The sequence below is a fragment of the Dermacentor silvarum genome, chromosome 7 (genome assembly GCF_013339745.2).
Source record: "Dermacentor silvarum isolate Dsil-2018 chromosome 7, BIME_Dsil_1.4, whole genome shotgun sequence".
Lineage (NCBI taxonomy): Eukaryota > Metazoa > Arthropoda > Arachnida > Ixodida > Ixodidae > Dermacentor > Dermacentor silvarum.
In genome coordinates, this window is record NC_051160.1 from 114,137,292 (window position 1) to 114,149,411 (window position 12,120).

Genomic DNA, 12,120 nt, shown 5'->3' on the forward strand with positions numbered 1-12,120 from the left:
TGCTCGCCAACTATCGTGAAGATCGAGATGTTTACATTATATGGGCAGCCGCACACTCCTCCCTTCCCGGGAACGAAATAGCGCACAACCTGGCTCGAGAACTGACGGACCGAGCAGGTGACACGCGAATACTGGGAACGGAGAGAGACCAGATGACCAGCTTTGCCGAAATAACCAAACACTATAAATTGGGCAGGGCCCGTTTCCCCCTGGCACACTCCTCGCTAAGCAGACGGCAAGCGACAGCATGGCGCTTGTTGCAAACAAACATATCCGAACCCGGTGGCCTACCACCGTTACTATCCAGAACTTTACACCGATAGATGCAGATTCTGTCAAGAAAGGGCGTACTTGCAACACATGGTTTGGCTTGTCCTGGGACACCCACACAGAATAAAACGCACAAGACCAGAGAGCAGTGGGAAACCGCGCTGCTCAGCTCTGCACCGGAAGACCAAATTAAGGCAATCCAGCAGGCCGAAGATGCCGCCAGAGCCCAAGGGCTCGAGGCCGTCATCTAGGTAGAGAGGCCTAGGCCTCACAAATCTGCTGTACAAAAATAAAGTTTATTCTTCCTCCTCCTTCCTCGGCAAGAACTCAGGTCCCTCGCGAACGCGCTCGTGCCACTGTCACTCGTGCCACATCGTCGTCTTCCACAGCTGGTGCGTCGGCGTCCCTAGGAAATGCATTTTGAGTAGATTCATCATCATCAGCCTATATTTGTGTCCACTTGCAGGACGAAGGCCTCTCCCTGCGATCTCCAATTACCACTGTCTTGCGCTAGCTGATTCGAACTTGCGCCTACAAATTTCCTAACTTCATCACCCCACCTAGTTGTCTGCCGTCCTCGACTGTGTTTCCCTTCTCTTGGTCAATAATTACTAGGGGTCCCTTACCTACAACTAAGACGACTTGAAGGCGAAAGTCCGAGTACCGCTAACTCAATGACACGACGACCACTTTTTTTTCTGCGTCATCAGCACTCAGAAACCGCAATTTGGAGTCATTTTTGCAAGCCATCGTGTTTTTTTTTGCAAGTCACCCGGCCTCTGGTACATCAAAGTCGAACCGTGAATCTGCACTTTCTTTCCTTAGTCACTCTCACTTGACCCCCAATCTCACATATATTTTTGCCAGTCACTCCCCCATTCCACAACCCCGTGATTCCCTCTTAATTCGCACTGGATTCACTCTTGATTCATACTATTACTGCTTGGTTAGCCTTCATTCTCTCCATCATCTCGGTTTTACTTCCATCACACTTGGTTTGCTCTATTACTCCCAAATTCCAATTTTCATCGCTCTTGATGCACCTTATCACCACTTGATTCACCTTCATTCAGTCTGAATTCACTCTCATTTGCTCTTCATTATTTTAGCTCACTCTATCTCACCATTACCTTTCGTTTCACTCTATTCACCCAACTAAACCCCTTTAATTCACCATCAATTCACTCATAATTCACGTCTATGTATACCCATTATCACTTCAGCTCACTTGCTTAATCATTCTTCCACCCTTAATCGCGGTTTTATGCATATTATCGCCTATTGTCCTAAGAGGATTCGTGTCGACGACGCGGTTTTGAAACGGCCTTGAAACGCAGACCTCACCATGAGACATATAAGGTTTTCGCCTTAATAGTTACCAGTTTCAAGATCAGCATACTCCCAGGTAGATTATAAAGGTTTCTCAAAGATTTGCCGCTGTACGACCCGCGTCGCCCATGTTTACGTTCGCACCGCCCTCTCTTTGTCGGCGTTCCAACGGCTTGTGTATCTAGTTTTCTTTCCTTCCGCTCTCCCGTGGTGGCGGTGCAGCCGAATCGTCACGCATGTCTAGTTTCCTCCGGCTCCTCGGGGCGGCGGTCGGCGCAAATGTATATAAAAAAGTGGCCGCCATCCCGCCCTGCGAACACCACACATGGTCGATCATTGTATTCACTCTGTCCTTCTGGTGTCTAATTTCCGTGGTCTACCCATGGCAGTGTTAGAATGAACTGAATGAGTTGCTAGACGGGTCTCCCTTTTATATATGAAAGCGTGATGAACCGAACTGATCCATTTCCTCTCTCGGGCTCCGGAAATAAATGGGAGTAAATCAATTGTAAATAGCCTTGGGAATCAGCTACATCAGGTACACCAGCTACACCATAACAATATACAGCATGGTATATGCTGTACGCCTGATTGCAAAGAAAGATATGCCGTTTGCCTTCAATTGTTAACTTGGCGTTGTGTTCACGCCACGAAATTTTCCGACCAACGAGAGGTATTTTCCGACCAACAAGAAATACAAGTTGCCGTTCTCCATTTTATTGCGATAGCAATTATATGGACAGTTATGGCGAAATTCCGCCGTCGTCGTCGTCGCCGTCGTGAGGTTCTGTATAGAGTCCACGGGCGATAAAATCGTCATCGCGCGATATACGCTGTATGTTCCAGTGAAAGCATGCGACCGCGAGCCGGCAATCGAGGCTCGCGCACACTAGAGTTGGAAGCGGGAAGGAAGCGCAGTCTTCCAGTCGCCCACAACGCTCTGGAGGGAGGGTAGGGAATTGGAGGAGCCGCACTTCACTGCGGCACCAGCTCCGGGGCGAGGCGGGGGGGGGGGGGGGGGGGGGGGGGTTCTGCGCCGCGAGCGCCTGCCCGCGCGGCTATATCTCGCAAGCCATCTGCGGTGGGGCAGAGTCCGCCCTCCCTGTGTTTTCGCGGCGAAGCTCGCGTTCATGCGGGCGCCGGCACGAAGCTGAATTCTCTCGCTGCTGCTGCTGCTGCGCTGACTCACCCGAGTGTTTTGACCGCCAGTTTCCGCGGTCATCGAATGAGATGCGTTCATGTTTGCTTGTGCGCGCGTGACACCATGCTTCTTAATTTAGTTAGTATGCCTATGTTAACAATTTTATACCACTGATAAAATCGATATCCTTACTTTGTGTAGGTGCCCACTAATTTGATATCGCAATCGATTCTTCGCCTTTCGGGCGAAACTGCGACTTTTTTAATTTCACTTCAACGGGGAGGCCGCGTATAGACCGGACTCCCGAGGTGTCTTAGAATCCCGAGGAGTCTTACGGAGAGGCGCCTGTGGCTTCACAGAGTGGAATGGCTCACGATATTTTTTTTATTCTTTAATAATCAGTGTGATCTGCGAAGACTTCTGTTGCTGCTGCTGAACTCTAATCGTCTTGGTTGCTTTACTTTAGTCTTTGTGATCTGTTACGTTGCTCGTTCCTCTGTACTTTCCTTCCTATCTTTCATATCTCTTTTTATGCTCTCCTTCTCTAAACGTAGGTACGTGGCAAGCTCCTTTCGGCTGCAGTTTCCTGCCTGCTTCTTCCCTTATATTGCCCTTCGTATACTCTACGTATATATCTTTAAACCAAACACCAATAAATTCTACAGGATCCCCTACCTAAAGATAGCTTTATGAAAGGGAAAATAGGTCACCCGAAGTTGCACAAAGCTACGAAAGGGTTTCTCAGAAAGGAAGCTTCGCCGTTCAAGAATTTGATCTCGCCCGGAGATTGAACCCTGGGGCACAGCCTCTGAAGTAGTTTTTCCACCAACTGAGCTGCCCAGGAAGATAGAAGATGGTAGTGCGAGAGTGAATTCTTCCACAACCGGAAGCGCTGCAATTTACCTTGCGCTATCTGTACAGAGCCCACTGGCGGTTGCGTTAAAGAAACAATGCTACATCGATGCTCAGCATTATGTAAATTCTGAATTGCTGCTGAGAAACATGAACAAAGGAAACCGAACAAAGCGCAGCCGCTCCGCTGTGCGTGACTGACTCAGCTTCTGCCGCAAATAAATAAATAATTATGAATCAATGGCGTATTGATTTCCCGACGGCGGAAGTTCCAGAGCGCAGCCCTTACGTGCCCGTTCCTGCGGCGAGTGTCGGCAGCGTAACCGAGCGAACGAGCACAGCGAATGATGACTGCGAACACGGAGCGGAGCGGGGGATGAAAGACGCGAGGAGAAAAGCAAAGAGGCGTGTGCAGCGGAACCATGAGGCGGAAACCGGCGCAGGGTATGGCGAAAGCGTGAGAAGAAAAGCGTAGTGCGCCGGCGATGGCTACAAATGGCGCCAGAGTAGCGCACGTCGTCTGGTAAGTCTGTCGGCGGTGGCTGCTATGAATCGCGCCCACGCATCACCCACGAGCTGGCTCTCACGATCTCCAGATTAGCGAGGCAGTCGCGCCACACTTCGCTCCATTTGCAACGTGCCGCACGAGACAGACTGTCCGCACCAGCCAATATATCGCTAAATAAAAGCACGTAGACAGCTGCGCTCAAATTTCGCATTAGAGAGTATCGTAGTATTCGGTGAACTTTTTTTAATTACCTTCTGAGGCGCGAAACAAATATTGCAGTACTATCAGCGATTGCCGCTGTCTTCGGTCTTTGGCGACTTCACGATCAGGCCTAATGCCCCCTGAACCACCCCTTGAGCTTGGTGAAAAAGAAATTCTTCAAATAGCATACGCTACTGTATCTCAGCCACATTGCGCACTCGTAGGCGGTGCGTCAAGCTCGCAAGCGTAACGCCGATGTCACCTTCTTCTGAAACACTGTCTTTTCAACACAGGCCTTTTTTTTTTATTATATGGTTTTACGTGCCAAAACCAGTTATGATTATGAGGCACGCCGTAGTGGGGGACTCCGGAAATTTGGACCACCTGGGGTTCTTTAACGTGCACCTAAATCTAAGTACACGGGTGTTTTCGCATTTCGCCCCCATCGAAATGCCGCCGCCGTGGCCGGGATTCGATCCCGCGACCTCGTGCTCAGCAGCCTAACACCATAGCCACTGAGCAACCACGGCGGGTGTCAACACAGGCCTGCTTACCCTTTTCAGGCCCTTGACGTCAGACGAGATTCCCATTATATATACAAATATATATCGAGACAGGTTTTAAACCTCGAAGGTGTATTTAGCAAGCCGAGTGCTGGTTATGGCGGCGAACGCCATAGGAAAGGCTTTAAACGCGAAACATGCACAATCTCCGTTGCACGGAAGCGGCCGTCCAAAGGCGTAACAATGGGAGTGACACGATAGTTAACTGGCGAAGTCTGTTCCCGAACAGTGTAGGGCCCGATGTAACAAGATTGAAATTTCTCACATAAGCCAGGAGCGTGAACTGGGGTCCACAGCAACACTTAGTCTCAAGGGTGGAAGGAAACGACACGTTGGGATGCATCATAGCGAGTTTTGCGGTCTTGTTGACTGGCGTCGGTGTTGAGGCGGGCGCGTTGGCGACACCGGGCAATACGCGAAACAAACTGCTCACACATTGATGTGGACGAGGGCACGGGGCACCAAAGATAGAAACGTCGAGGATTGTGATCGGTTGATGACCATACACAAGGGAAAAGGGCGAGTACCCCGTAGTGCGTTGGACGGCCGTTTTGCATGCGAAGGTGACGAATGTGAGAATGACAACCCCATTGGTGTGGTCAGGGTGGAGCATATCCTGCCGCGGTCACTCAAAAGGACACGTGGGGTTCCGTGCCGTAAAAAGATGGCTTCCAAGAAAAAGGCTGCAACCTCCGCGGCGGATCCTGAAGGTAGTGCGGCTGTTTCAGCGTACCGTGTCAAGTGGTCTACAGCTGTGACGATCCATACTGTGACAGCCACTTGATAAGGATATCGGTCCATGCAGGTCGATACAAACGACTGCGAAAGGAGCTTCAGGACACGGTACAGGTCGGAGTAGTCCAGCCGGAGGTGAGGTCAGTCGTTTGCGGTGTTGGAAAAGCGTACAGGAAGTCCCGTATTTCGCTACGCTGGTGGCAAGTTCCGGCCAAGTGAAGCGGCTGCAGATTGGCCCATAGGTATTATAGAAACCAAAGTGACCGGCAGTGGGATCGTCGTGAAAGGTCTCCAGTGTCTGGGCTCGAAGTGATCGGGGAACGACAGGAACCCAACGGTGTCCTTCGGTATGACACACGTACCGGTATAAGATCGAATTTTCGATCTTGAAGTTTTTCAACTGCCGACGGAGCTGAGCGTTAGGTGTGCGAGATGATCCGCGAATACGTTCCATAACGTAGTGGCAGTCAAGATGCAAACGTATGAGAATGGCTGGATGGGAGCCGGTCGAGAGCTGCGAGCGAAGGAAATGCAGAAGACGCGGTCCTGCGGTTTGCTCATGGAAGTAGGTAAGCAGGCAGTGTTTGAAGACGGTGGTAGTGGACAACGAGAGAGAGCATCTGCATCCTGGTGTTTCTTTCCAGACTTGTAGGTGACGTCGAAGTCGTATTCTTGTAAACGAAGTACCCAACGGCCGAGACGTCCCGTAAAATTCTTTAGCGTCGCCAACCAGCACAAGGCGTGGTGATCAGTAACGACTGTAAAGTAGCGGCCGTGCAGATAAGGCCGAAATTTTTGGACGGACCAAACAACGACGACACACTCTTGCTCGGTAATCGTATAATTTTTCTCTGCAGCTGTTAGCGTGCGACTTGCGTATGCGACCACACGTTCTTCGGAATTCTGCTGACGTTGCAGAAGAACAGCGCCAATCCGTGGCCGCTGGCATCAGTATGCAGAAGAGTGGGTGCGGTGTTTTCGAAATGACAAAGCACAGGTTCGGACGTGAGGGCACGCTTGAGGGCTTCAAAAGCAGTTTGGCATTCGTCCGACCATACGCAGGGAGCTCCACAAGGAAGGAGTTGATAGGGCGGCGCCGCAATGGTGGCATAGTTACGTATGAAGCGCCAGAAATACGAAGCTAGTGCAAGGAAGCTATGCACGTTATTGGCGCGTTGAGGCCTGGGAAGCGGAGGACAACGGTAACCTTATTGGGATCAGGTCGAATGCCCTCCATGCTGACAAGGTATCCGTGTACTTCAATGGTTTTGCTGGCGAAGTGGCAGCTGAAGGCCAGCAGCTGAAGGCCAGCAGCTGAGAGGAATGTCAGGACTTCGTCGAGGCGCTGCAAGTGCTGATGGAAGGTCAACAGAAAAATGACGATGTCGTCAAGGTAGCATAAGCAAGTCTTCCACTTTAGACCCCGTAGTACAGTGTCAATCATCCGCTCAAATGTGGCGGGAGCATTACACAGGCCGAAAGGCATTACGTTAAATTCGTAAAGTCCATCGGGTGTGGCAAAGGCAGTTTTTTCCTTGTCTGCTTCGTGCATGGGGATCTGGCAGTATCCGGAGCGTAGATCAAGGCTAGGGAAATACTCCGCGCCTTGTAAAGAATCTAACGCATCATCGATTCGGGGCAGTGGATATACATCTTTGCGGATTATTTTGTTCAAGGCACGGTAGTCTACGAAAATCGCACTGAGCCGTCTTTCTTACGCACCCAAACGTGAATAACAGAAATAACTACTCCCGTATCAATCGATGCTGGAACTGGTACACCTTCTACACACACTAATGAAGTATTGGCCGGGCACGTTGGAGGAATGTCTGTGCGAACCATGGAGTTTTTCCTCCAAACACTGCACCATGTAGTTTTCCGATCGGTAGTTAGGAGTGCGGGTGGCCGGTTGCAAGGGTGGTGTCGAGCGTCGGAGAGGGGAGGGCGAGCGGCGGCGTCCTGGACGGTAGTTACGAGGTGCTTCGGGAGGCGGAGAAAGTGAGTGTGGGGTAAGCTTGCGCTGGTAGGAACTCGGAGGAAGCAACGGATTTCTCTCATCAGCATCATAGCCATGATAACCCGCCGGGGGGGCTCAGTAAGCTAAGGCGTTTCGCTGCTGAGCACGAGGTCGCGGGATCGAATCCCGACCGCGGCTGCTGCATTTCGATGGAGGCGAAATGCAAAAACTCCCTTTGTGCTTGCGTTGTAGTGCACGTTAAAGAACCCCAGGTGGTCAAAAGTAATCTGGAGCCCTCCACTACGGCGTGCTTCATAATCAGAACTGGTTTTGGCACGTAAAACCCCAGAAAGAACATAGCCACGGCGTTCGTGCTGTTGTCGTCTTCGACAAAAACCCGATATTTGTCCCCGAATACCGCAATAATAACTAATGGTGCGGGGCGTAGGCCAGGTAACGTAAAATGCTGTGGCAGGCGTACGGGGTGCTAGAGTCGCCAGATGGTTTGGAGCAGCAACAGGAGCAAGAGGCGCTGTCTGAACGAACGCTGGTTGCATAGCCGCAACCTGAGCATGCGAGGTCGACGGCGAAGGAGATGCACAGCTCGCAGCACAGGTCATGGAGGACAGCTCCTCTTTGATGATGTCGCGCAGGCCAGGAACCGAAGGTTTAGGCTGAAGAACGGGAGGACTGAGCAGGTCATACGCTTGGAGCTCTTCGCGTATGAGAGTCCGAATCAGCATACACAGGTCCGTATCCGAGGAAGGAGGCGTGTCACAGGCGACAGGTTGTAAACGGATGGCCTGCAGTGCGTCCAGGTGTTGGCAAGTCGCAATCGCGTCGTTAACGGTACTCGAATTCTTGATCGCCAGTGCGTTGAACGCGACTGGGGGCAATGCCTTTAGTATATGACGAACACAATCACATTCCGTCATGGTGGCGTCAACATGGCGTCAAAGGGCGAGCACGTCCTCGATATAAGATGCGCTATGTTTCCCTGGGAAGTTGCATGCGTCCATCAAGCTTTTTTCTTGGCTACCTCAGAGCGGACGTTTGGGGCACCGAAAATCTGCCGAAGCTGGTGTTAGAATGCCGCCTAGTCAGGCAAGGTGCTCTCATGGTTAAGAAACCAAGTCCTGCCAACGTCAGTGAGGTATACTGCGACGTTGCGAAGCTTGTGAAAATCATCCCCCGGTTAGGCTCACTCACGCGGTCCTAATTGTCCAGCCAGTCGTCAACGTCGTCACTAAGAAGGCCAGCGAACATGGTGGAATCGTGCTGCTGCGTGCTGACGGTCCATGAAGGAACGGCCGGTAGGGCAGAGACGGTGACGCTTGAGGCTCTTGGTGGATCTTATCGCGGCATGGTGGCGGAAAGGCGGAGCAAGCGGCGACCTGAACGAATCTCCAAGAAAACTCGAAGTCGAAGAGGACCAAGGGATAGAGAGCAGCCTCCACCACTTGCGAGACAGCTTTTAAACCTCGATGGTGTATTTAGCAAGCCGCGCACTGAAGCGAATGACGCTGGCCATGATGATGAATATATACAGATGAAGATGAAAGCGTAGTATAATGCTCACTATATATATATATATATATATATATATATATATATATAGAGAGAGAGAGAGAGAGAGAGAACGAGAGAGAGAGAGCTGCCATTGGCCGATAGCTGACATCAATCAATTTGGATGAGTGCACTTCTGCGTACAGTTAACGTGTACATTTATTGGCGCAGTTTACTAAAATAAGCTGAAGTAAACGAAAAGCTGCGTTTCGACTAGAATTATGCACTACTCCGAGAAGAAGCCGGTCAAGTTGGTGCAGGACAAAGCCAGTCGGCTTCACGATCATGCCCAGACTGGAAACACATGAGCGCGAGCGCGCCTCCAGCCCTGTCGTGCCCGTAGCAAAGGCACTATAGTTGCATGTATCTGCGTCTTCTATGTAAAGTAGATACAGCGGCCGGGATTCGATCCCGCGGCTCGTGCTTAGCAGCGCTACAGCATAGCCGCTAAGCCACCGCAGCGGTTAAGACGCCACTTACCAGGTCGTCGAGGAAGGGTGCCAGAACCGAGCCCAGCCAGCCCACCGTACTGCAGAAGCCCATGGCGACCGAGCGCACCAAGGTCGGGTAGATCTCGCTCAGCTGGACGCGCAACACTGCGCCTTGCATTGACGTGCCCATCTTACCCAACATCAGCAGGCCCAGCCGCAGCCACGAGTATTCTGCGGCAATACGTCGACACACTCACTAACTAGTACACTCCCTCGCCCCACACTCCTAGGCGTGAGATAGAGCATTAGGCAGTGACGAATGGTGTGATTAGACATGAGAAGGAACAGCATTGAGCGCCGGTTAAGGTTAGAACGAACGAAAGTCGGTGACATTGATTCTGAGCGGACGTGAGTGACTGTTGGCGAAAGTGAGTGGGTGTGTGTATGTGTTAATCGAAGTCACTAGATCAACGCAAATGAGCGTCGGTGAGTATGAGTAAGCATAAGTACGAACGTGAGTGAATGCCGACGAATGTTCGTACACATGAGTGTGAGTATCGGCTCATTCTGCCTACCTATGTCTGCGGGAACAATGCCACGCTACTTTGGCTACGATCGTACAGCGCAGACATACCAAACACTCAACTCGTGAAGCACCGTACGGAGAAACAAATGCAAATGGATGAAAAAAGGTTAAAGGCAATAAGAAAAAAAGCTTTGTGCACATAAATTGGTTCACAATAGTTTTGCGATATCTAACTTCCGTACATGCGGCGATTATAGGAAATATATTACATTTTGCCTTATTACGCATGAAATGCTTTTAGCTCCCGTTGTCGGCGACCTTCGAGTGACCTTGAGCCAAAAGCCAGAACCGTTAGCCGGGCACTCAAACGAGAACATCCAGTCATTGTTGCGAGAGCAATTAAGACGAGATCATCCAGGCAACCGGCCTAAAGTTAAGAAAATATGGTCTCTGGTCCCCAACCCTTTGTACAGGACCACGTTACATACGCTAGTTACTTCCGAAGCAGGTTACAAAAATATTTCGTCCGATTTCTTCCTAAGGTTTGTTCGCAATGTCACTCAAGCTGTAACTCTAGTAGGCTGAAGTTTTATTTATTATTTTCAATAGCGGCGTTCAAAAGTCAGATAGAGATGTTGGCTGTGCTCGTTTGAACGCCAACGGTCCGTGAGTCGTGAGTGGTCCGCGACAAGAAGAAAAAGACGCGACAGACGCTGCGCGCGCCTCACTAATGGACGAATCAAAACGGTTGAAGGTGGTGGCACCACAGGTATAGCAAAAGACGCCATATGGTAGCCATTTCATGCTTACATCTACTCTCGATTATTATTTGGGTAAGGCTCCGTCTTTGTATTGCGCCTCGTTCACACAGTTACATAACCGTGTTGCTCGGCAACCTACTGTACGTCCATCGGAACTGCCCTGCGCTATAGTGAACCAGTTTTTTTAGAGCGAAGCTGTGAAGGGCTAGGTTCCCCAGGATCGTGTCCGCCTGAACAAAAAGCTATCATCATCAGCGTTTTCTCGAGCGTCGTCGTCTTCTTCCACAGCTGGCTCGTTAAAGGAGGTTTTTAAAAAATGCCTTTTTTTAAACCTCCTTGGGCTCATTGGCCCCCCTCGATATGCGCTCGTGCCGTTGGGTGCCGTGCCGAGCACGAGCGCGTGCTCGGCACGCGCAGATCGCGACCGTAGACCGACCGGCGTGTGCAACAATTTCGGCTCCATGTGCGTGGCTGTTTCCCGCCAGTTGTGCCTTAGCACAGGTTCCAAACGGATGACCAACATGGCTGATAGGTCATGACATCAATAACATCGCGTGCTCGTCAGTTACGTCACGATTAACGATAGTAAAATCACGTGTGGCGCATACCCGCATTCGATATGCGGGTATGAGCCAGGAACAAGGAAAAGAAAGAAGCAAGAAAGGAAGCAAGGAAATAAAGAAAGAAGGAAGGAAGGTAAGAAAGAAATCAAGTGTGGCTCATGTCCGCTTTGAATATGTGGGTATGAGCCGCCCACAGCAGGAGCGAGTCAGATCTCACAGGATCCTGACGCTGCCGAGCAGTGTGCGGCGGCTATCAACGCTGTGGCTCACAGGCTATTCTATGACGATGGGGCGGACTTGGCGCAGCAAACGTACTACTTGGCCATCGCGCCGGGCGAAACTAAGACGCCGGTGTTCATTGCATTCGCGGGCTTCTTTCACGCTCGGAATACACTTTTGTGTCCCACGTACGGAGCAACACAAAGCTGTATCGGAAGTTTTTCACGTAGCTCTAGAATTTTCTCATTGACACTTTTACAATTCGGACAGTACTTCTCGAGTTAGCGAATTCATTATAATTACCTAATGAAATATCAGTAACAAAAAAATTACTGGCGGCTACTCCACCGTACTGGAAACAATAGGCACTAGGTTTTCTTCGAGTAGCGCAATTTCTCTTTCTTTTTATCTTCGTGCATGATAGTTGGGACACCCTTTGTGTGTGTGTGTGTGTGTGTGTGTGTGTGTGTGTGTGTGTGTGTGTGTGTGTGTGTGTGT

The 12,120-nt window shown here is 50.6% G+C and overlaps 1 protein-coding gene across 1 annotated transcript in view; it reads right to left on the reverse strand.

Annotated features, from left to right (window-relative positions):
• The window catches only part of LOC119458362 (organic cation transporter protein), a 207,726-nt gene that overhangs the window by 8,493 nt on the left and 187,113 nt on the right, over window positions 1-12,120 (reverse strand). The window contains exon 9 of the mRNA XM_049671124.1: window positions 9,603-9,784. Coding sequence (XP_049527081.1) covers window positions 9,603-9,784 — 182 coding nt within the window. The remainder of the gene's footprint in view (window positions 1-9,602; window positions 9,785-12,120) is intronic.